The sequence below is a fragment of the Aedes albopictus genome, chromosome 2, assembly GCF_035046485.1.
Source record: "Aedes albopictus strain Foshan chromosome 2, AalbF5, whole genome shotgun sequence".
NCBI lineage: Eukaryota > Metazoa > Arthropoda > Insecta > Diptera > Culicidae > Aedes > Aedes albopictus.
In genome coordinates, this window is record NC_085137.1 from 306,402,579 (window position 1) to 306,429,497 (window position 26,919).

General features: G+C 39.8%; 1 protein-coding gene across 21 annotated transcripts in view; it reads left to right on the forward strand.

Annotated features, from left to right (window-relative positions):
- LOC109428702 (glucose transporter type 1) overlaps positions 1-26,919 on the forward strand; it is a 916,963-nt gene that overhangs the window by 557,406 nt on the left and 332,638 nt on the right. For 16 of the 21 annotated variants that reach the window (XR_009997807.1, XR_009997808.1, XM_062852201.1 and 13 more), the window contains 2 exons: positions 16,416-16,565; positions 16,952-17,089. Coding sequence is in view for 19 of the 21 variants with exons in the window: in XM_062852201.1 (XP_062708185.1) it covers positions 16,433-16,565; positions 16,952-17,089 (271 nt within the window). In the remaining 2 variants the exon portion in view is untranslated. Of the gene's footprint in view, positions 1-16,415; positions 16,566-16,620; positions 16,773-16,951; positions 17,090-26,919 lie in introns of those variants that run through there. The other 5 variants (XM_062852208.1, XM_062852210.1, XM_062852209.1 and 2 more) reach the window with 5 other exon arrangements.

The window sequence follows — 26,919 nt, forward strand, 5'->3', positions numbered from 1 at the left end:
TTGAACGACAAAGATTTTTCCAAATAAAAAAGGCTAGGTCAGTAGTTGGCTCATAAATCCAACCCATCAAGGAAGAAATTAACCCTAATAGTACCCATTTAAGCAAGCCCACAATCCATTCGGATGGGCCTTTTTTTCTGCTTCGATCTACGATTGCGCAACTAACAAATCACGAATGGGCCGCTAATATTAGCACATAATTACCATCACTTGGAATGACCCCCATGGGACAAATTAATCTTTCTTGTTGGAGTGCAATTCAATCTTGATGGCGATGGCGGTTGATAGCGAATTGATAGCTGCTTCTCGCCACATATATGGTGGTCTGGTTACTTTTAATCCGGCAACAGGTCCTAGGGAAATTGCTTCGGCCGTCTGAATGGAGCATGTCCAGCCCAGTAAACCAAAACAGGCCCACAAATGAATGTTTACTTATAGTCATGACAGTAAAGATTGGGAATATAGTCTTGTAACAGGCCCAACCCACTGCGCCGTTAGCAGATAACTCAAAACAGAAAGAAGAAGAAGAAAAAGAAGACAATAATCAGATACGATCGTTGAAGGGCTAATAAAAACAATATTGTCAGATTCCTTGAATAGTGAACACTATTGTGGCGTTGCCAAAGAACACTAAAAATGTGAGTTAGGCTCAGTCACCCTTCACAATTTGCTCAAATTATGATAGAAATAAATCATTTTCCTCAACTTCTCGGCTTCCTTGCACCCTATTTCGCCATAGTGTACCAGTTATGGCTAATCCCATAAGCAATGCATGTAAATAGTGCGAAGTGGAACCCAAATTAACAAATGTGTCCATAACTGGCACAGGGTTCCCATCATTAGCACACGCCGTAATGTAGTAAATGTAGTTTTGGTTCTACTTTTATATTTTTTCTGTAAAGTATGAAAACTAATCAATCATTTGACATATCGATGGCATTTGTCGGTCTTCTTCTTATTTTTGTAGAAATAGTTTTCCTTAGGTAGTGCGATAACTGGTATACTATGTTTAGGTTTGAATAGTTTTATTTTTTTAAATATGAACACAGACGGAAATGGTGGTCCAACCTACCGTTTCTTATTCGTATGTGGAAGGTTTTCAGTTCAATCTCTGATTTCATCCTACTTTGTATTTTTCTTTTCTATTTTTATATCTCTTCATAGCCATCCCATGAAACGGTTACGGGATGAAAAAGCGATTTCCCTTCCTTCCAACTTCACTGTACAGTGTCAATCTAGCAATCATCCCTGCTAGTTTTTTTTTCTTCTAAACCATGGGGGAACATCTGCTCAACAGACAGGATTACTCTCTCCTCGACCCACTAAACACATTCCTATTGTCGCCAAACCCTTCGTCTCTCTGGAACCACCAAGAAGGCATTGCTTCAGACGTGTTCCGCCGTTTCCTCTAAACCTTCACAAACCGAACATTTGGGAGACCGAAACGATGAAGATACTGTCGGAAGCTGCCATGGCCTGAAAGGACCTGAGTCAGGTGGAATGTTACTTTCCTATGACGCCTGTTAACCCAACTATCTACCATCGGGATCAACCTGTCAACGTGTTGATCAAGCATATGGGTCTATATGCCGACGGGTCTCCGGGTGGTTTCCCCGCCTTTGGCAATAGAACCAGGCTCTGCCTCTTTCAAACTTCTGGGAAAACTCTTTTGTCTAGCTACTTTTAAGGCCAGGTTCAGAATTCTGTCCGGATCTGGGGCCTTACCTACGCTAAGGGACTTTTCTATTTCCGCAAGTTCCACATTGGTTACCATCTCCTCATCGTCAGCCCCAGTCCTGTCCTACGAAATGAGCCCTCTGATGATCCCTCCACCACATCTGGAGATTGTTTTGTACGAGTCATTACACCTCTCGTCTTCGCCATCAAGATACTGTAGGCATCATCAATGGATTCGCGTTAGAACTCTGACAGGGATCCTCGAAGCAGGCCTTTTTGCTTGCCCTTATTCCGGTCTTCAGCGCGGCTTTTGCAGTGGCGAACACCACCAGGGCTGGAATTCTCATCAAAGTGTAAAAACGCAGTGAGCCACTGGCTGCGCGCATTCAATACAAACGAATGTGCTGCGTTCGGATGCTCATTCTCACGGATCTTTTGCTCTTTGAGGCGCACTGCGTTTTGGCGCAGTGTGTAATGTATCTGTTTCACGCAAAGAGTAAAGGACACATGATGCACGCATACTCATTGCGCTGCTCATTGCGCAGTTGGTATGACAGAAATCACAGATAAACAAACGTAACACTGACGAAAATTTCTTCCAATATATCTCAGGATCCTGATAACTTACAGAGTTGGTGTTTTCGGCATAATTATTAGGCTGGTCAAGGACCTACTGGTAATGGGTAGTTTGATTCGGAATTCTTCCATTAGGCGGCGCTAGTGTCCGAACAAATTTTATATTTCATATATCTCAGGACTCTGATCACTTAGAAAGATGGTGTCTTCGGCATTGTTGTTTGGTAGGACAAGGGCTTACAGTTCATGGACAATTTGTTTCGAAATTTTGCCACTAGGCGGCGCTAGTTACACATTTGCAAGATCATGCAAATGATTGATTTTTTTCATTAAGTATTCAACATGCTGTAATTTTGTTTTCTTTGAACATATTCAAGTCAAGTCAAATGTTTTACAAAGACCAATATGTTAGCCGTAAATGTGCAAAATTTCATTTCATTCGGTTCACTAAATTCTGAGATATAGCAGTTTGATGAAAAATACTCAAATATGAATTTTTTAACTAGAATCGCTCTAACTTCATGTAAAATTATCCAATCAAGCCCAAATTTGTACCATTTAGAGCTAACTAGTTGTGCAATAAGCGATAAAAATTTGAGAATTTTTGGTGCACTTAATAAAAAGTTACAGCTTGCTGAATATTTTTGCGATAAATAATTAAAGTTGCATGCTTCTACTCATTTTTAACTAGCAACACCTATTGGTAGAATATTGAAACAATTTACCAATCAACGGAAAGGCCTTAACCAACCAAACAACATTGCCGAAGACACCATCTTTCTAAGTGATCAGAGTCCTGAGATATATGGATTATAAAATTTGCTTGATCGCTATCGCCACCTAGTGGAGGTATTTATAACCAAACGGCCTATCACTAGCAAGATCTTGACTATTCTAACAACTTTGTCAAACACCCTAACTATCTAAGTAATCATGGTGCTGAGATATACGGTATGATATTTTCACAAGTGTCACATCTTGTTGTCTGTGATTTCTGTTATGTCAGAGACAAACAGATGTAATACAGACGAGTTTTTTTCTACCAAATATCTCATGATCGTGATAACTTCGAGAGTTGATGTCTTCGGAAAAAAATGTTTGGCTAGTTAACAACTTATCAATTATGATTCGTTAGATTAAAAATTCCTCCACTAGGCGGCGCTACAGAGCAAACAAAATTTATATTGTATATAATTCAGGATTCTGATCACATAGAAAGATGGTGTCTTCGGCAATGTTGTTTGGTTGGTTAACGCCTTTGAGTTGATTGGTGAATTGTTTCAATATACTGCCAGTAGGTGGTGCTAGTTATCAATTAGAAGAAGCATGCAACTTTCATTAATTATCGCAAAAATATTCAGCAAGCTGTAACTTTCTATAGAGTGCACCAAAAAATCTCAAATTTTTATCGCTTATTGCACAACTAGTTAGCTCTAAATGGTACAAATTTGGAGTTGATTGGATAATTTTACATCAAGTTGGAGCGATTCTAGTTAAATGATTCATATTTGAGTATTTTTCATTAAACTGCAATATCTCAGAAATTATTGAACCGAATGAAATGAAATTTTGCACATTTACGGCTAACATATTGGTCTTTGTAAAACATTTGACTTGACTTGAATATGTTCAAAGAAAACAAAATTACAGCATGTTGAATACTTAATGAAAAAAATCAATCATTTTCATGATCTTGCAAATGTGTAACTAGCGCCGCCTAGTGGCAGAGTTTCGAAACAAGTGGTCCATTTACTTTGAGCCCTTGACTTACCAAACAACATTGCCGAAGACACCAACTTTCTAAGTGATCAGAGTCCTGAGATATATGAAATATAAAATTTGTTTGTTCTCTAGCACCACCTAGTGGTGGAATACTGAATCAAACGATCCATAACCTTTAAGCCCATGATCAGCCTAACAACTTTACCGAAAACATCAATTCTCAAAGTAAACAGGATCTTGACAAATATAGGAAGCAAATTTCGTCAGTGTTACGTCTGTTTGTCTCTGATTTCACTTCGTTTCGCCTCATTCATTGTCAATTTACTTTCACACTCTTTCACAGTGAGCAGAACAAATAACGCAGTGTGTAATGGCAAACTGCTCTCTGCGTGTGAGTTTGCTCACTGCGTTCTCTTTATTTATCATTGCGTAGCCGCCTGCTCTTTGCGCTTTGCGTTTATAAACTGCGCATTGCGCGCAGTGAGTGAGGAAATGCCAGCCCTGAACACCACCTGCCGTTCGTTTCGCTCTTCCTCAAATCATGGACGTCAGCCCGTAGGCAGGCGCGCGGCAGGTCCGCAACCGCCTGGGTTCACCAGTAAGCCGGAGGTCTCCCATTTCTAGGGTGGCCTCGGCTAGGCATGGTCGCGTCGCACGCACGTGAGAGCACCGCTGCCAGCTCGTCGCCGTTTAAACCAAGTAAAGCCTGTATCCGCAATAATCGGTACACAAAAATACAGCTGTAAATATGTAATAGATACATTAAAATTGTGCAAATTTGGCCTAATAACATCTTAAGATGTGCTCATTTCACCGACAAAATTTCATGTGAATCGGTGCAGTACTTTTTGTTGTAGCAATGAAAGAGTAGAATGTGTGCCATTGAATTTTGTACAGTCCCTAGTTTTGCTTGCCAGCTCCTCTTCTTCTTCTTCTTCTTCTTCTTCTTCTTTATGGCTCTAGTCGAGAGGGAGTCGAGAAAATTTTCCTGGCCGGAACGGGAATCGAACCCGCCGTCTCCGGATTGGCGATCCATAGCCTTAACCACTCGGCTAAATGGAGACCCAGTTGCCAGCTATGCAACTTTTGAATTTGGCAAAGGAAATGGCTGAAATTTTGAACACAAACCTCTCCATCTACAGGGGATGGCCAAAATGTTTGGGATAGGCAACTTTTTTTTCTCTCACAAAAAAGTTCAACAAGCTATAACTTTTCATAGAGCGTATCAAAAAATCTCAAATTTTGACTGCTTGTCAACTTATTATGTGTGCATCATTGGTACAAATTTGGGCTCGATTGATTAATATTTCCCAAAGTTAGAACCGTTCGCGTAAAACACTATTTTTCAGACAACTCATTTTTGAGGTGTCATATCTTGGAAACCAGTGAACCGAATTGAATGAAATTTTGTACGTACACTAACAATATGTAAATGCTTTACAGACTATTAAAATATAGGTACTTTTTAAAAGTTGAAAAAAGTTATCATGGATTGACACTTTTTGGATTTTTCTCGAAAAAAAATATTTTTTTACATCAATGTCAATAAATTTTAGTGTTGATATCCAAAGATTTTCCACTTCTGTTCTCAAGTTATCTCTAATCAGATATATTAGAGCCTATTTAGATTGAAGGAAGAACACATTTAGTAATTTATGTGTGCTATTGTAAATTTGACTTATTTTCCTCTATATGGGTAAAAATTTCAATCCGGGATAACTTAATTCGCCGTGAGAAAATATTACATTTTATAATGTCGTATTGAGTATCAATATATTGTTGATAAACGTTAAAAAATTCATTCAATTCGGTTCACTGGTTTCCGAAATATGATAGGGTAAATGCACTAGTCTTCGCCCCCTCTCCAATTTTCGCCCCCTTTATAAAACATTCGTAGTTTTTGTGATTAATTAGGTAGATTGTTGTTTGCTTTTCAACGTATCTGAGAGAGCAAATAAAAATCAATCTTGTGCACTAATAATATTCCACAAAACCTAAAACTTAATCGATTGAATTAGCGATTGTAAAATAGTCATGGCAATGATGTATGTTTTTTTCAACGCAATGCAAACAGTAGCGAAAATCAGAACCTGGGAAGACATACAAAATCAACTCTTCCAACCCAAAATAATGAACATTGATATTCATACAAGTCTTAGGAATACACAGCAGGTGATTTATTCAGCTAAATTGATAAAATTTATCAATTTTTAGCTATTTAATAGGTGGCGAAAATTAGAGCACAAAATTTTAAGTGTCCAATTTTCGCCCCTGGCGAAATCCCTTGTCCCGTTCTACTCGTATTGCGTGTTTCAGTTTTCGCCCCTCTCTTTCTCGTACTGAACTCGGATGTGGAGGTATCGAATGAGGTGAAGTTGATCTTTGTGAGGTTGGGGAAAGTGGGGCAAAATGTACCATTTATGCAAACTGAATTCGAAGGTCGATTCGACACCTAATTTTAAACGCAATTTTCAAGGATCCTCGTCAAATTTAGTCTCCTTGCTATCACACAAACTACTTCATTTTTGATGCGACTTATTGCTGTCATCGTTGCAACAAGGAAGACAACGAAAATGAAATGCGAGCAAGCCAGCCAGAAGAGCACGTGCCAATCTGTCACTTTTAACACATTTGACTGTAAAGTCTGGTGTGATGGCAAAAATAGGCGATTTTCGGAAGTGCTCGTGGGACGAACGTTCAAAACTGTCGTGTTCTATAAGGGAATGCCCGCACAATCTATTTTGAAGGATAGTTTGCTATTCTGTATAAAAGACGTTAATTTTTGGTTTGCGTGACGCAAATTTACCGAATCAAATAAATAATTGAGGAGTCTGGATATAAGTGACCTTTCTGTCGAATATAAAAAAAATCCAAAAGTCAAACTTTTCTAAACTTGTTTAAAACTATGTTCACGTTGATGAAGAGAAATACAAAAAATGGGAGAGAAAATAGAATTGATTTTGAAAGACTTTGCATGGGGTGAACAATTGGTGATAAATTTCGCGCCTCTTTCACTCACGAGGGTTTATCACTAACACTATTGTTCAAACTCTGGAAAGCTTTACGGGGCGAAACGTCCGCTGGCATTTTTCGCTTTGGCTAGTAATGAACTTCCATTCAACTCTCATTTAACTATTCGCAACAGCTATGAAAGATTGTCAATCACTTGAATTCCATGTGCTTCAAATTATAAAATCTTTTTGACGCATTTTATTTATAAGAATATTTCTGGCGTTCGATTTGAATAAGTCGTAAATTTGCTGAAATTCTTATGCAGATTGGACTTATTCAAACCGAACGCCAGATTTATTAGGCACACTCATTTTGGATTCACAAAATCCCTGCATTTTTTTAACTTTCGTCAAGATTCACGCAGCCAAGCACTAAGTAAAAAACAATATTATCGATCCCTCAGCAATTTGACAGTTTGTTACTCAGATTCACCATTTGTTTTTTTTTTTCTGAGAATCAGCTGACAAACGTTACTTTTTACTATTATCTCAGTGAGTTTGCTGTACAGTCAGCAGCTGTGCGAGAACCGCCGAATTCGCAAATATTGTTATATCTAGTGTATAATTTCAAAATTAGTAGCCCTAAGGGCCCCTAATAGATATTTTTTTTCGTGACGTAATTTATGGATGTTCCCCTTAAGTTATGTAATGCAAAAAAATCCATTTCAAAATCATCCCTTCCATTCTATTTGTTTGCATAGGACGTCAACAGACCACCCACTTCACTCCACAAAGCGTGACGTAATTTGTGTACGTACCCCATTATTACGTAATTTTTAGTTGCCCATGTTTTCTACTTTACTATCTATCTATTGATCTATGTATGTATTGTTTTATTCTGTTAATTTAAACTCAAGGAGGCGAATAATATGCATACAGGAAAATCATTTTTTCTTGATCTTTCAGACGGGAGCTTGCTTTGGATAACTCAAAAACGAAGAAGACAGTATACTAAGCTTGCCGAGATAATTCGTATTCAATAAAATTTTAAGGCTAGCCATGATCGAGTTAAGGAAAATTTATGGGCAACTGTAGGGGGTGAAAATTAGAGCGGAGCTGGGGCGAAGATTGAATTCTGGGGGGCGAAAAATAAATCACAAATCAATATTGAAAATTGTTATTTTAATGAATAAAATCTTTATTTAATGGTACTTTTGAGCTGGGTTACCACTGATTGAAGGATAATTAGCAAGAATCACCAAAGAAACATAGATATTATCGGAAATATATGTTGAAACTCAATAATTTGGATAGTTCAATGCTTTAGGGGGGCGAAATATAGTGCTTTTACCCTAGTTCAAAAATTAGTTTATTTTGTTTTTATTTTTGTGTATTTTAACTAGTTGCTAATTCTACACTCCAAAAATTAGTTGTCTAAATAATAGTGTTTTACCCGAACGGTTCTAACTTCGCGAAAAATTGATCAATCAAGCCCAAATTTGTACCAATGATGCACGTATAATAGGTTGACAAACAGTCAAAATTTAAGAATTTTGGATGCACCCAAACATTTTGGCCATCCCCTGTACATTCGTTGCATAGGCAAAATTTCAAAAAAATCGATGGACTATCATTAATTTTATAGTCAAAACATGTATTGGGACTGAACGTGATTTTAGTCCCTCAGACAGCAATTAGTCATCACCCTTTATTGTTTCGATTGTACTATTGAAAGTACTATACCAATAATTATTCAATTTTGCAGACATAAAATACACATAATCAACTACCTTTTGTGAAAATTTCATGAAAATTGGCAGAGAATTTCAAAATTTATGAATAGGCAAACATCGCATATGAAAAACTCGAAAAATTTTCACTAACACTCACTTTATCAACATCTGTAGCTTTCAAACCAATTGATAAAAGTTGATGAAATTTTACAAGAAAGTGTCTCTATAAGTATCATAACTGCTAATGAAATTTCATAATTATCATCACAGAACTTTGAACTGTAGCGTAAAAGAACCATCTACCATGCGAATGAAAATTGGTCATGATTGTACAAAATGCTTAAAAGCACATCTGTTTGTTTTTCATCCACAGTTAAAAGTAATGCATCGATTTTAATGAAATTTGGCACAAATAATAAACATACACCAAAGAGTTGTCAGTCAATTATTTGGCCAATTTTACCGATTCACTACAGAGCTACAGCCGTACTTCTGTGTCTCGATTATTGCGTATACAGGCTTAAGGTTTTGCTCACGGCGGAGAGCCTACCAAAATCATTTGTGGGCTTCGTGGCCGTACGGTTAGCGGCGACAGACGTCTAGGCGTATCGTAAGCCTCGGAATGGGGGTTCGATTCCTGCTCCAGTCGGGGGAAACTTTTCGTCAAACGAAAACATCATCACTGGGCCGCTGGGTGTTCTGTGTGTTGTCCGTTGTCTAGTATAAGTAATGTGTTCAGTCTGTTCAGCCTCTGGCTGAAGGTGTGAATTGTCTTATAATGAAAATACTCCTTCGTCGATGTATGATGTCTTCCACCTTCGAGAGCTTGGACTTGGCCTAACCCACTGCCTGCTGCTATTGTTGTTGATACTGTATAGAACCGCCAGGTGATCGCTGTGAGTGTAGCTATCGTCTACTCTCCAGTTCGAACTACTTGTTACGCGAGGACTACAAAAAGTAATGTCAATATTCGATTCCGCACCGTTCCGACTAAAGGTACTCTTGGTATCGACATTAGCCAGGTCGACATCTAACATGGCCAGTGTTTCTAGCAGGATTTGATCCCGCTAGTTCGTGAAGCGGCTTCCCTATACCACGGCCCAGACATTGAAGTCACCCGCTAGTACCACCGACCTTCGCCCTGTCAGCACGGTCGTCATATAGTCCAGCATCTGCGTGAACTACTCGATCGACCACCGCGGAGGCGCATGACAGCTACAGAAGAAGACCCCGTTTATTTTGGCAATCACGAAGCCCTCATAGATAGTAGACACCAACTCGAGGGCGGGGTATTTACCCGTCGTCCATATCACCGTCATTTTTCTGGACCCATCCGCGACCCAATTGTCGTTGCCGGTGGATACTCGGTATGGGTCCGCTATGATGGCGCTATCCGTCCCTCCTCACGCAGAAACCGTTCAGGCTCACCCTTCCCAGCTTTAAGATAGGGGGGGGGGGGTGCCCAGGTACCCCACAGGCTCCGTTAACGATCGACAGTCTTCCCAAACGAACATCAAACTCGCTAAGTACTGCTGTATTTATACTCCGCCTGTACTCTGACTGTGCGTTCGTACCGCAACACACAAATCTGTACCCAAACGTGTACTTATGTTCAAAGTTCGTTTCAAACACAAGTTCGAACATCTGTACAGTACATGTGTACCGTGCGAAACGAAGTGGGAAGCAATCGTGCAAAAAAGAACTTTCTCGAACGACGATTGACAGTTCGGCACCAATCGTTTGCCAATCCGAACGCCGCTTCGGGTTTCATTCTCGGTTTGTGCTCGAATCGATTTTCGTTTTGTACTTCTGTACGTACACAAGTTTTGTACTTGAGTACACGCTAACTCACACCGACACAGCGGCTGTGTTGGTCGCTCTCAAATCGACCCTCTTTACATGCCGCACATTTTGTGTGTTGCATGGGTCGTACACATTCATGTGTTCGGGTGCATGAAGTCTTGTCATGTGTGGAAAACACACATTCTGTGGAACGCCCGGAATATGGAATCCGCTTCCATATTAGTTTTTGTTTATAAAATTTAGAAAAAAAGATTCAATTTTCATGATTTTCAGAGATTATTTCCATCGAATAGCTGAAGCCGTTGAAAATGCGTCAAAAACATTTCCATTTCCATCTGCTTTCCAGCTCTTCGATGGAAAAAATCCCGAAAATTCACCTCATGTTTACATGTGCCAAACTGTTTGGCCGCGGCTCGGGAGACGTTTGACTGTTCCGTTTCCACCGAGCTGCACAAAAATGAGTATGAGGCCGGGAACACATGGAATGTGTGTGGCGCGCACACATTTTAAACACATTCGGTCATTTGTGCATGTGTTGCAGCGCTCTGTGCGTTGCCAACACAGCCGATGAGCGAGAAAAAAATAGCGTGTACTCTTCGGTACGGAGTACGGCAGCAAACACGGGTACTCCGATGTTTGGTGTTTGATGTTCAACACAAGTGCGAGAAAACGTACAGAAGTTGAACATGTGTCAAGTTTGTGGGAAGACTGACGATCGAGCATCTTTCCGCACTCTCGATCACTCATTCCTCGGCACGGGTCACTTGACACCTTGAAATGGGGATAGTAGTCCTATCTTAGCCGGCGACTACGTGGCTGACTCGAACTGAAGGGCTCGTCAAGCCCCAGGGATGTAATCCCAGCTGTCCTGAAGCACACAACTCTTTCTTTGTCTTCGACTGGTTCATGTAGGCGTGAAATAGGAATTAGTGAGGACTAGAGACGTGGTAGCCAAGTTATCGACTCACCATTATTTGCGCTCGGTTAGAATTTATTTAGAAACTCCCAGGTTTGGCGTTCGATGTTCAACACATTTGCAAGAAAACCTGCAGAAACTGAATACGGATTAAGTTCATTGGAAAACGAATTCATCACTAACCCGTGTCACCTGACCCTCGAAATCGACACTGTCTACTCAATATTCGATCCAGATTGGGCACGATTGACCGAATTTTACGGCTCAGAGCCTCTGTCCTGATGAGGATTATGTGCGGATTACAGTATGAGAGCGGGAATTGTTAAAAGTGAAGCCTGGATGTATACTATTACTATTAGTGCACTACAATGCCCGTACCTACAAGTTCGCAAGATGCGAGTTTAAAAATCATTCCTGCCGGGTAACAATTGAATGTGCCATTTATAATTTAAATGTTTAAAATTTGTGCTTGCAAGCATATGGGTCAAGCGTGTATTCCTTCCTTGCGGAAATGTCCTGCACAGCACTGGTTTGGAAAATGAGTACCCTTTTCATCCCGCATATGTGGCCGTTGCCTAAATAAATGTATTCTACAGTTGCATTAAACCAGCATTTGTAAAGCTCATTAATCTAAGCTTCGTGCCAACGAATTCATGGAATTGCCAGAATGTATGTTGCTGTGCGGATAGCGAGGAGGTCACCAACTTAGCGGAATTCCACAGCCAGCCGGTGCATGCGTGTAGTACCCTAATACCCACTAATAACAGTAATCGTCCCAGGTCGGAGAAATTATTCAAACCGTCATCATCATCAGTCGCCATTTGCTGGGTTTTCAACAGAAAAACGTAGCAAGTTTTTCCAACCGCCACCAACACCGCCGACCACAGACGCGCCGCCACCTGCAATGTTTGCGTCACTCCGTTCCGACAAATGTTGCGGAGATTTTCATTTCGTTTGGAACTGTGACGGCCAGACTATGCCAGCGACGACAAACGACCGTTTTTTTTCCTCCGGTTGTTGGTCCAACTGGTATTGGCACCGTGTCGCGTAAACAAGTCGATTTCGGTGAATTATGAACTGCAGCATAATTTGGAGTCGTTTTTGTGTCTGTGTAAGACGCTGCGCTCCCGAGTCGTTAGAACAACTGCATGTTTGCATGACAAGGGCTCGTTGAACTCATGAGGGAATGCTATTTGGTGGTACTGAACATGGAAGAAATACTGACATTCAATCGGTTCAACATGTACATCGCTAGATTTTCGTTTTTGAAGAAAAACCATTCTATGATTGTATTTGTAAAATTCAAGGGCAGTAGAACTACGTATAACAATCCTTTGACCTCTAAAATGCACTTTATCTACGGTGTTTCCATCTACTCATTTTCTCATGGGTTTTACTTTATGGTTACAAATTTCTTTAGAAGCTGGCAACACTGCTAGTGTAGTATTATCCATATTATAGTTCAATAAATGAATATTCATTTAAATGCAAAAATCTTAAATTCTCAGTAAAAACCCACATCCCCTTCACTCCTAGGCCTTAGAGGTCGTAGAGCTTTCTACAGCTTTCTTAGGTGACCGGGGCATCCGTGGTCACGGCAGCTCTCGACCTTTGTAGGATTACATCAATCTTGTCGAAGTGTCTGAGATTAGTCTCGACAAAAGTAAACTTGGAACTTAGTTCACAGGTAGATGATTTTAAGGTAAATCCTTACTTTGATATCCGACAAAAGATCAATATTTCATTCTTACACGGCACCTGCAACGAACATTCCAGATAAGGTTTCGCAGTTTATGTATCGCTCCCAACAACATCAAACCAACTGCTTCTATTCCCAATAATTTTCCAGCAAATCAATTCCCATATCGAGTGCACATGACGATGATGCTGCTATCGGATCGGGAAGGGAGATTCCTTAGCCATAGCGAGCCAGCAGCAAACCGGAGAGCAAATGGTCAACCGAGCGAAAAATTTCACCAATCTCGAGCAGTCCGTTCCTTATCGGAATGGACCAAGGATCGCAGCAGCAACAATGGGGGTATGCGCTTTGCTGTCTTCTTCTATGCCAAGGCAACCAGCCGTAAGATATTATTTAGAAAACAACCCCGCTGCTCCCTTGCTCAGTGCCTTCGCCGCCTTCCTGTCGGAACCAGATATTTATTTATTCACGTTCAACCGGCGTTGGTTACAGCAAGCGCACTCACTGAGCAAACAATGAGTTCCGTTTTGAGAGCGGAAGCAGATAGATGGGGGCATTGTGGAGGAAGACTTGTGCCGTAGGAGAACCGAATTGATACAGGATGCGCAGATATTATACTGTGACTAGCATATTCCTTCAGGGATTCCCTAAGAATTTACTCCACGGATTTCCTCAGGAACTCTTTCTCCATTCATTTTTTTTTCTTCATGCTTCTCCAGGGATTCCTCCAGGAATTCCTCCAGGAACTCTTCCAGGTATTCCGCCAGGAATTTTTCCAGAGATTTTTCCAGGAATTTTTCTAGGGATTCATCAAGGGTTTGCGCCAGGAATTCCTCCAACGATTCTCTCAGGAATCCCTCTGGGGATTCCTGCAAGAATTCTTCAGGGGACTCCTGCTGGAATTCTTCCAGGGATTCCTCCGGGGGTTCCTCCAGGAATTCCTCCGGGGATTCCTCCACGAATTCCTCCAGGAATTCCTCCAGGGATTCCTCTAGGAATTCCTCCAGGAATTCCTCCGGGGATTCCTCCAGGAATTCCTCCGGGGATTCCTCCAGGAATTCCTCCGGGGATTCCTCCAGGAATTCCTCCGGGGATTCCTCCAGGAATTCCTCCGGGGATTCCTCCAGGAATTCCTCCGGGGATTCCTCCAGGAATTCCTCCGGGGATTCCTCCAGGAATTCCTCCGAGTATTCCTCCAGGAATTCCTCCGGGTATTCCTCCAGGAACTCCTCCGGGGATTCCTCCAGGAATTGCTCCAGGAATTCCTCAGGGGACTCCTTCAGAAATTCCTCCAAGTATTCCTCCAGGAATTCCTCCGAGTATTCCTCCAGGAATTCCTCCGGGTATTCCTCCACGAACTCCTCCGGGGATTCCTCCAGGAATTGCTCCAGGAATTCCTCCAGGAACTCCTCTAGAAATTTTTCCAGGGATTCCCAGATATTCCTCCGAGGATTCCTCCAGGATCTTGCTGAATACCTGTGCGTTTACCGGTTCGACAGCATGGGAACTCCTTGGAAAGTTGGCAGATTCGTTTATCTTATACAGTTTACAGCGCTTTGTACATTTCATACGAAAAATGATTTATTTTTCAGACATACAAATTTCGATTGGGCACGTTACAGCCATATTTCTACCAACACACCCTGCCCCAATAGAATGGGCCAGGGCGTGCTTGTTGCTGAGCTGTGTGCCACAGTCATAAACATTGCAGACTAGGTATGCAGTTTGCATTTTCCCCTGCGTTGCCGTTGCATTGGTTGGTTGGCTGAAATATGAAGCATTTGCATGCACAGAGAGCGGCGGAGCATGCACACGATTCGTCCTTCTCCTCCTCCCATCGATCGTTGGGCATGGGATGCATCTTGAAACATTCCCGGTCCAACCAGAATCACCAGAGGAAAATGTGGAACAAACAGTCCAAGTAAAAAGCGGAAGGAAACCTTTGTTGGTGAATAAGGTAAATATCGTGCCCGGGGGCATAAACAACACACAAAAACTCCTGAATCTTGGGTTGTTAGCAGTGCAGCGTAGGTACTGGCAGACGTATAGTTGTGAAAAAGGCAAGTTTCTTTCATGGAGAGATGCACTTTATTTCTGAGGATGCCAGTTTCGGTGGAACTGTGTGCACGTTGGAAAGTTTTAATTTAATTATTATGGAAGAATAACTTGGGAGTGCCGCTAGCAAACAATTCAAGAAAACATATAGCCCACGGAGGGGTTTTAAATTTGTACTCGTGTAATGGTTCTTTAATTATGCATGTGCTGTAGGAGGGAGAATCTATTCCCATTCCTTGGTTTAGTGACTGGAATGAAGAAGTTTCTTAAAATTACAGCCAATCGCGAAAGGTTAAAGTAAAACATATTCTGATTCTATGCTTTGTCGCTTAACTGTTGATAAGGACATTGAAGATACTTGCCTCATTTTTATCATTTTTTTTCTTTTCTTTCTAATATTGATTAGAATAATTGAATTTGAAAAGAAACTCATGTGAAGATTACAATAGAAAACCTGAATGTGTCCCTTTTATTTCTTTTTATTCACGAATTCCAACAAATGCAAATTCTTCACACATGTACCTTAGTTATAGGCTAAAGGTAAAGTAAACATGGAGGAATTCTTGACGAGACAAGTATTGTATGAAGTTTTCATAGTTGTTTTTGCATATTATACATATGCATATTACAATTTAAATCGCTAACGCTGATACACAACTAGTTTATCTACTTACAGTGAAAATTTGAGAATATTTAATGCACTTTTCGAAATGTTACAGCTAAGTGAACATTTTTTGAAAAGTGAAAATTTTGCCTGTCCCGATAATTTTGTCTATCCCCTGTATAACATTCGTTATTATTTAGTTATTACATACATACCTCATTACAATTAACAATTAGGCCGGAACAAAACTCATTTTCTTCTTTTGTCACAATACTCGTTGGCTCGCTAAGGGGGAGGACAATAAATAATAAATGTATTTGATGAAGAAATACCCAAACAATTCGGCAAAATCTATAAACTCATCGGATTTGTTAAGAAATTTTCTGTGCAACTCTAATTTCACCTTAAAATTTGAAAATTTTTTGAATAATTTATTGGTGTCCCCCTTCAAAATGTTGAATTTTGACTCAAATTTTCCGAGGGGGCGGTGACATAAGAGACAATCGAAATTTGTGTCAGCCTTATTACGATACGACATATCAAATTGTTTGAATCCTATATAACCTGTCATGTACTTACTAACACATACTAATCCTAACTTTAATGTCAATTTATCTCCTTCTCGGTCGGTTCCATTACTAACACATCCTACTAACAACGCCAATTGAAACCCCTCCAGCCGGCCGTCTCCATGTTATGGCGGCAAACGGCGACCCTTCGATGATCTCTCCTCCGTCTTCCATCTCGAACGGCCCGGAGCCACAGTTACCGCCGTTGCCACCGCCGTTACGTTCGACCCAAGTGCTGCAGCCGCTGTCAGTGTTTCCAGGTTGGTTCCCAAAATAATTTTGCAGTGTGCCCAACTTTTTCTAGATGTTTAATAGTGTTCCTACTTTTTTCGCCATTTTCATCCGCGCAAGCATGCAACTCCCTTCAAAACTCCTCGTTACCTCCCTTACCACCGTGATGGATGTAATAGTGCCTTTTCTGTTCTTGGTATGATTTCGTTAAGTGTTTGCTTCAAATATGAGTTCATGTAAGTACCTTTTATGAGTTCCTACTTCCCTGTATATCGAATCAGTCCTCATTTCTCCATTGGATGTACCTTTATGAGTTTGATAACCAGATTATCAGTTGAAAATTTTTCATCCACGACTTGCCATCAGCTCACGTAAAGTATCATGCCACCAATAATAACCGTAAACAACCAACAAGATTATTTCACCCGCATTCCAGTTACAACCTTGAGTCAGGAAGCTACGTATGAGTATGTCTTTGGAGGGCCCCTGGACTCGCACGCCCTGTCATCAACGCTTAAGCTGACCTCACCTCCAATACGACTGCGCCCGGACGGTAAGTGCCTTTGGGATTGACCTTTTTGTTTCGGGGTAAACTGATCGAATCTTCAAAACACACAAGAAAACCGCATAATAACCTTTTTTGTTTTAACGAAAACGGCAGCCTATTTATTGCACCCATAAACAAATAGAAACGCTCCATAGAAAATCAAAAAACGCTCCATAAAGAAAGAACATATGTTCCATGAAAATGTGCAATGTTAACTATAAATAATTGAAAACGTTCCATACTTTATAAAAAATGTACCGGTAAAACATTACATTTTCTCATTAAAAGTGAAATTTTCCACAAATAAATAATACTGAAATGCTCCATAATAAAATAGAAATGCTCCATAGAAAAATGCGAATCTATCTGTATAAATAAAAATGGAATGGTGTTTGTATGTCACGAATAGGGTCGGGAACGGGTCAACGGACATACTTCATTTCGTGCGAAAAAATAACTGGAAAAAGTGTTTGGGAAAGTGAGAAAAACGGGAAAATCTGAAATTCCGTTTTGGACGGCACTTGGAGCTGGTTGTCAAAAACACAGTAAGCAGGCAGTACGACGTTTGCCGGGACATCTAGAAAATAAAAAATTCTCCATAAGTATTATCCATAAAAAATGAATATCCTCCATAGATAGAATATTCTCATAATTTAATTCGACAGGGCTGAATTGCTTTACATTGCACTGCTTTAGTGGTGCAAATGTTTAAAGTTATGGAGAATTTTCATTTTTTATGGAGCAAATTGTATTTTATGTGGTGCAGTTTTATAATACTTATGGAGCATTAGTCTATTTTCTATGGTGCAATTTATGGTGTTATTTATTTAATTTTCCTATCGAGCAATATTCAATTTTCTATGGATACAATTTGCTTTGATAGCTGAAATTTTTGGAATGGACTTTTTTTCTTTCTTGAGTTACGGTAAATTTTGTGAAAATTTCACTTGAATTCTCTGAAAATTCATTTGGCTTTCCTAAGAATCAAGCCACCTTCCCTATCACCACTTAAAACTCTTCATTCTACTCAAACCGCTGTTAGCGTAACGTAAATGTCTTGGAATGGCTTTTTTAATACCCTTAAAACCCATTAACATTACTAACAAAAAAACTTTGAAACCAGCCCTAAACCAGCTGAAACCTGCCTGAAAGTTTCATAAAATTCCCAAAACAAACCTCTGAAATATTTTTGAAACTCTCTTTATCTTTCTGAACCCTGGATTTCCCCTCACGTCATCCGAACCCACTACACACTTAAAAGAATCACCGACTTTGGTAATATTTTACTGTTAAGTTTTGTTTACCGGAAAAAATCGGTAAAACTGGCAACATTTACCGAACATCGTTAGAGTTTGACAGATACACGATAACATTTTACCGAAATGTTGTATTTTTTACAGAATTTCGGTAAAAATCCATTACCGAACACTCAGCAGTTGAGATTTCGGTAAAAATTATCTAACGCGATAAGCTGTATATGACTTTGAGCTCTCCTTGCTACACACCCTCATTTAACTTCCCTGAAACTCTCCTGCAACCCTCTTCCAAATATTTTTTGCCGTCCTATATAAACTTACATTGAAACTCATTCCACCCTTCTTGCACTTCTCCTGAAACTTCTCTTGTACTATTCTTTCTTCCATGGAATTCTCATGGAATCTCCTTAACCCGCTTTGAAACCCCGCCCGCTTATGTTTCCCAATCTATCCTTTAAGACCCTTTTAAACACGCATGGCTTTTCTTTGAACTTTTCTTATCACCCATCTTTTGTAAACTTTTTCAAAACTCTCCTGCAGACCCCAAAACCCTCCTTTCCCTTCCCTTCAACCCTCAAGTCTTTTTCCTCTGCCTTGCTTCTGAAACCTATCTCTCCCTTTTATCGTTTGAATACCATTTGGTTCTCTTGCCACTTAAACTCCTCTAAAAAGCCACTGAAACACTTTTGAAAAAAAACTTTTCAGCTTCCTTGATACATTCTTGAAGCTTCTTCGGAACTTCCCTTAACCCCATTTAAACTCTCTCATCCTCTCCTGTTGGATTTAAGTGGATTTACAGGGGGTCTCCTCTTAGGAAAAACTGCTCTGAAAACTCCCTGAAACCTTCCTGAAACGCCTCCTGAAAATACCCCTAAATACACCTGTGACTCTTATCTTCATAAAGCTTGTTTAGTTTCCTTTAGCTGCCCCTTCAAACTCTCCATTTTGAAACACCCCTTAATCTCTTCTGGCATTCCATGGATCACTTTCGGCTTAAAGCCTGCGCACTTAAGAATCGGTACACTTTCAACCAACTGCCGCTCAAAAACGGTGTCGCTTGGAAAAAAGTGTTGTTAGAAGCAATTGAAGCCCATCTATCGTAGTTTGTAAGAAAAATATAAAATTTTCTGTTTTTATATTTTAAGATGAACTTTTGATCTGAATTCGTAAATTGTGCCAGTTTTTTCTGAACACATTGAGAAAAAACCAATCATTGTCAGATTCAAGATTTGTGTAGGAATATATAATTACCAAACCCACCAATTACGCAGTATAGAATAGTTGTTGGTATTATGATTGTTGATTAAGGGAGGTTAAATATTCCATGAGTGTTTTTAAATTTCCAATATAGGGAACGTCCATAAATTACGTCACGCAAAATTCTACCATTTTCAATCCCCCTCCCTCCTATGTCACACTTTTTGGATGGGATCTCTGAAATTTTTGTATGAGTCGTCACACTTTGCTGAAACCCCCCCCCTCCCCCCTCAAAGCGTGACGTAATTTATGGACGTTCCCATAGCTATGTTAAGCCTTTGAAGGGTTTTATGAAAAATCAAAGGCTTGCATAGATATTTAAAGTCAAAAAAGTTGTTTTCGCATAAACTTTAGTTCGGTAAATACGCATACGGGAAGGATACTATACGAATAGTAGGGAATCGCGCCACTTGGGCGGTGGCTTCTATATTCGTCTATTTTCCACTATAACTTAGTCAAATTTGAACCAATTGACACAACTTTTGGAATGTGGTGATATAGGTATAGTATCTACCCGTGTACAACATTTCGAATCAATTGGTTCAAAGTTGACTGAGTTATAGTGGCAAACAGACGAATATAGAAGCCACCGCCCAAGTAGCGCGATACCAAAGAATAAAAATAGAAAGAATGCCCTCTCTTGTCTTTTTCTATATAAGCGTCAAGCGACAAGACAAGTGGCGCTCTCTAAGCGTTTCAAGGTGGAAGCTCTATGTAACAGTGTTCGTGATTTATCATAAGAGAAGGTGGTGTGCGAATGTTTTGGTATCCACATACAATCAGTAACGCACACTACTGTATGAAGGTTGAACTTTCATCCGCAGATAGCTCTGCGGTAGTGTCCCCCCGATCATCAGCGGAGTGGGCTTTCTTGATATTCTTATTCTTTGGCGATACCCTATTAGTTACAATAAATCAATGATTTGATGCAGAACAATATAAATAGTCGTAGCTCGAAAGCTGTATGGAGTATTGCTGACGAAATTCATTGGAAGTGTTTTGATGGAGTGAAATGTTTAACTTTTTTTTTTTAATAAAACTGAATGTACTCAAAAGTTTATTTGTGATCATAGAATCACATCTATAGTTCCATAATCAATATGGTTTTCAGTGTTTTATCCATGAAAACTATCTTATTTTAGGCTTATTATGAGGAGTTAGCCTTACGACTGTTAACCCTCTAAAACCCAACCCCGCCTTTAGACGGGGTATAATTTGAGCATGTTTGCAATTTTTGTATCGTGGAAAATCATTTTATTTATATTTTTGGCTGATATTTAGGACTGTTTTGTATATCTCAAAATGGTTTTTGGTGTATTTTAAAGCGTATTTACATTTTTGAAAAATCATTGAAAAAATGTTTTAGTCACCTTCTAGAAATCATTGTTTATTTTGTATTAAATCGCTAAAATTAACATATTTTATTTTTTTTCCCGCATCATTCTAGCCTAGTTTTTTTAGTTTAAGGGAATCGAATACACTCTAAAATTATTTTTCTTAAAATTACACGGAAAACAAAATTTTCTATGAAAAAAGTTTAAAATAAAAATATTTCAACAATAATCGAAAAATCTCAAAATATTTTCATCTCAAAAACTCTATACCCCAAATAGGCTTCCAGGAAAAATATAAAATTGTGGGGATGTTCAAAAATAAAAATTAAAAAAAAATCAAAAACTGAAATTCACGAAATCGAGAATAAAAAAGAATCATCTTCCAAAACATGTTTAAATCGATTTTAGATGACGAAAAATGATATTTAGATCAAAATCAAAAATTTGGGTATTAGAGGGTTAATTTTAAACTACTGTGAGGGAAAACTTCTAATAATTCCAAAAATAATCCAGGTTTCGATATGAACTTGAATTGGGGAATTGTAGATCCAAAAAACGATCCCCGGAAATATTTTTCATAAAAAATACTTTGAGTAAAATTATGTTTTGAATATAGCGTGAATGGACAATAAGGCTATAAGTTCATTATGGTCTTGTGAACCATATTTGTCAAGAGTTTAATGTCGTAACTTGTTTTGAGCATATCTTTGATAAATATAATTTTGTTTCTTGGGGAAATATCAGCCCGTAAGCTGTAAAATTTGCAAATGTTGACGATTGGTTTGTGCAGAATAAAATGGCATGAATTTCACAATCAGGTCAAAATTTTATCTTGAAGAAATAATAACTGAATTTTTCACATTTTTCCTACAAAATATAATAAATAAACTTCATTTGCTTCTTACAACATTTTTTTTCTAGATTAAACCGTTTTTGATCTGCAGCCGGTTGAAAGTGTACCGATTCTAAAGTGCGCAGGCTTTACTTAGCTTCCTGACCTTTCCTGATAACTCTTTGACCACTCTTCATGGTTCCCCATAACCATTCATTGGCTTACCTTCTTCCCTATTTTGGAATTCCTGCAGAAGTTTCTTCTGCGATTTTTCAAAAGGCTTCTCCAGGATTCCCTCTAGACTTTCCAGGAATAATTCTTTTCAAAAATTGTATGTATATGTACTAGCCTACGTTGGTTGACGAAACTGAATAAAAAAAAGTTATTCCTACTGAAGATTTTAAAACTCCTGTGGAAAACTAGTGCTGAGATTACTTCAGGACTGCTACTGGGTTTCATGCAGGCATTTCTGGTGAAAATCCGCCGGTTTTTTCTTTGTTTTTCAGGAATTCCTTGAGGACTCTCAAGAGATATTCTAGGTGAAAATGCTTGAGAAGTCTCAGCAAGAACTGCTGGAGAATTTCCAGTAGGTATTCTGGAAGGAATTCCAACAGTAATTTCTGGATGTACTCCAAGAGGAATCCTTGAAGAAATCTGTGAACGAATCATAGGAGACATTTCTGCAGAAACACCACCTCTAAGGAGTTGAAGGAATCCCAGGAGGAAATCTTGGAGGAATCCTACGAGGACTTTTTTAGGAATCCCGGCAGGCATTCCCGGAGGCATTTCAAGAAGAATTTCTGGAGCAATCTTCGAAAATAAGCCCCACCCCTGCCCCACCAGCACAGACAAGCAGACTTAACTCTTGGAGGAAATTCATAAACACTTTTGCCCGATGTTTTGTTCATGAACACACTGCCATCTATTGGTAGAACCAAGCGAGACACTGTCGGCCATGATGGATTGCGATTTGACGTTTGTCTAACACGCACAGTACTACACGTTTGCACCATTTAGCAACGTATACAGTACACTGGCAAACGTCAAAGCATTCGATCACAAGCGCCTCTGCTGGAAGGATCGCGGAACTCAAATAAAATTTAAATTGATCGTTGAATGCATGTGTCAAGCTGTTTTGAAGAGTGTTACGTTTGTGCGTCTGTGGTGATAGACTGCCATAGCAGCTCACGATTTCATTCACGCTCAGCGATGACCCGGATAGGCAGAAGAGAATGCCTCGTACAATGCTTCAATGAGGCCGATGATTTACTCAGCTCAGACACACCCTTATAATGTAACCCAAACAGCATCGACCGGCACGGAATCCTTCTCTGGAGGAACTACATTAGAAATTTCTGAAGGAATCCTAGCAGACATTCTTGGTAAAATTCAAACAGAAGTAACTTCTGCAGGAATCCCAGTGGAAGAAGGTGAATTTTGTCACAAAGTACAACTTTGTAGAACACACGTGAACTCCCGAAAATACATTCTTCTTCATCTTCTTGGCGTAACTGAGATAGAACTAAGTTTCTCAGCTCAGTGCTCTATGAGCACTTCCACAGTTATTAACTGATTTTGCGTGTGTACATCGTATGGCAGGCACAAAGAAACTCTGTGCTCTAGGATACTTGCGAGTAAAACACGCTGTGTAAAAAAAACATTCCTTTTCATAAGAATCAATTTCATAATTTCTATCTTTAATTGCCGTTTTTTCAACGTTATAAAGTAATGTTCAATGTATTGCTATGACGCACATAACATCGTCATACGTTGAAGGTCATAAGCTATTGCATCAATCAACAAAGCTCGTTCTTTTGAAAAAGGGATTTTCAGTCTTCATATACTCATCTATGGTAACTATAGCTATAGTACACCCCTTACCATATTTCACACATTAAGACTTCCTCAAGACAATAATACCTTACCGATGTTGTTTGCTACAAGTTTACCATTACTCAATATTGTTCGCCAAGATTCACCATCTCGCAATAAATCCAACATCTTATCTATTCGAAAAGTAAAGCTCCCGGTATCGTTCCTTTGTAGCTCCATAATTCTTCCAGCTCTTAGCTCCCCGGACGGCCGCCGCCATACAGATTGATTCATTAGCTAAAAAGGCTGCAGCAAAGTTCTCCGGAAGGATAAACCATGTCTGACCTTTTCATAGGCACTTCCAGTTAAGCCCGGTGTTTTCTTAATGAACTTTCCGAACATTGAGGCACGCACCGCACCACACCCGAGTCCTGCAGGTATGTGTGTGCGGACAAAAAGGTCTTATCTCATTCTCATTTTCTTATGCCTGCACCAAGCATAAGCAATGAGCTACTATCGGTGTGGTCATCGATCTTTGACCCCCCCAGTTTCATCCATCCGCCATTCCGGTTGGAGTGTGCTGGTCATTGCCAATGGTCTCGGTAAGTCGATTTTGATAGAAAATTAATGAACATTCAATGGAATCGATGTTTCACTCGTTCTGATCCGACAAAAAGATTAGACCGTATCGTTGTCGGTTGCTGCCGACGAGACAGTACGAGCTTCCGAGTTTTTGAGAGCAGGCGAAAAAACCAAGCATGATGAGGAGCTGATTCATTGCACTCCAGAGAATGACTTATCAGAACTGGGCTCGACCGAGGGTTCAAAGGTGCGTTTGAACGAGGTCTTTGGAGGCAATCATTTTGGGATGAGTCGAGATATAGTAGGTTCGATAAGTGGATTGAATCGAAAAATTTCAGGCTGTAGCTTGATGACTTGAAGATATTCTCAAATTTGAGGAACTCCTTCTATCATTGGGATAACAAAAAGGGCTTGAGCTCTGACACAGACTAAAGCAATTCTGGTTGGTTTGCGACGGTAATCTAACACAATGCAGATGGACACATACTTACAGCTCTAAAATAAAACATGAATAAGGTAAGTTTCCATCTTCAGATGACTGAGACAATCAAGAGTCGTTACAGACTAACAGTCAACCGTCCGTCCGGTGATCAAATGATTTTCTCGCAAAGTTTTTTTTTTTCAAGCTATAGGAGAACGGACAGCTGTGTAGAAACATACGAAAAGAAATTTTGATTCTTCCATCGCCTCAGGTATAGAAATGTACTAGTGCACAGTTATGAAAACAATCAGAACTTTGACAATAACAGCAAGAACGGTTGTCAAACAAAAGCTCGAAGGTCAAAAGGTCGAATGGTCTAAATAAAAATGTCGATGAGCCCAAAGATCAGAATAACCTTCTTCTTTTTTTTTCTTACCATTTTTACTACAACTTGGCCTGTATCTAGAGTGTTCATCCCGGGACAAAAAATCCCAAGATTGAGGTAATTTCCCGTTTCCCGGGATATAGTTTTCAAAATCCCGAAAAACCCGGGATACCCGGGAGCCTCCTAACGGCTGTTCGAGCCCGTATGAAGTTGATCATCAATATTTACTTCTTTTCTCGATCGGTTGCGATTGTCTCAATTCACTATGAATTCCGGTGGTAAGAATCCACCAACAGGTGACTTCTAATTCATGGTGTGATGCGGCTTTATACTTACCGTGCCTAGGAATGAATGGCTAGGGGGGTCTAATATAACCTTACCGCAAACGGAGCCAGTATTTTGCCCTTACTGCGCTAACCGACCTTATCTTTTCGTCCGAAACAATCAGCTGCCCTTCTTAAGTCTCACTTGAGGCTAAATAAGGGCGAGATTATGAAGATGTTTTTAATTAGTTTGATTTTTCATCTATGTGGTTTCGCAATATGCGATTTACACAGTGTATTCTGTGTATTTTCGCCTTTCGCGTTTTCCAATGGATACCAATCTGGTTTTATTGCTATTGTTCTTTATTGTGCAGTTATTGCGAAGAGTTTAATCTCACCTAGTTTGGGTAGTGTTGTTTACGATATCGAGAAGGCATTCGCTGAAAAGCAATCCTGCTTGAGTGTTTTCTTAGATATCGAGGGTGGCTTTGACAACGTGCCTTTCGATGCCATATTGGAAGCCGCACGGGGTCATGGTATATCTCCAATGATTGGATACACCAAATGCTCAAAAACCGACATCTCTTCGCGACATTACGTCAAGCCGCGAATAGGAAATTGAGTGTTTGTGGATGCCCCCAAGGGGGAGTCTTATCACCACTTTTGTGGAATCTCGTAGCAGATACGCTATTGAGGCAACTTAATAATAGCGGTTTTCCTACTTATGGTTTTGCCGACGACTACCTAACATTGTTAGTCGGTATGTGCATCAGCACCCTTTTCGACATGATGCAAAACGCTCTTCAGGTAGTTGAGGGTTGGTGTCCCCAATATGGCCTTTCCGTAAATCCGAGTAAAACATCTATTGTTCTTTTCACGGAAAAGCGAAACCGTAATGGTGTTCGACCTTTACGTCTCTTTGATTCTGAAATCAATGTGACTGAACAGGTAAAGTACGTTGGAGTAATTCTTGATTCCAAGCTTTCCTGGACACCTCATGTTGAGTTCAGAATCAAGAAAGCTTGTATGGCCTTCGGGCAATGCCGGCGAACCTTTGGTACAACTTGGGGGTTAAAACCCAAGTATATCAGATGGATTTACACAATTGTTGTTCGTCCAATATTGGCCTATGGATGTCTTGTGTGGTGGCAAAAGGGCGAAGTGAGAACGGTCCAATCAAAGTTAGGCCATCTCCAAAGGATGTGAGCTTAATGGCGATGTCTGGAGCGTTCTCTTCAACTCCTATGGCACCGCTCATAGTTCTCTTTGACGTTGCCCCACTAGGGGATTCTGGGGTAATATGCACCAGTTAAGGAAGATGCGTCCAAATGCATATAAAAGGACAATAATTTATTGTTTTAATGCATGCATTCATTGCAAATACTTGCATTCTAAGCGATCTCCAACAAAACTTTGGCCTTAATATAGTATAGCTTTTGAAAATAACGTTTTTTGTGAAGACCAACATTACGGCTTCGTATGTTTATGCGAGGCAGTATGCACCCATGCTCGGGGTAAAATGCACTACAGCAATGGGACAGAATGCACTCAAACAAAGGGGCAAGACGCACCACAACATTGGGGCAAGATGCCCTGTCGAGTTTATAAATCTTTTCCCTTTTTAGAGGAATGCATGTTTTCTAAGGTTTTAAAGACGAATAATAGCTCAATTTCATTTGCGATTACTTACACAG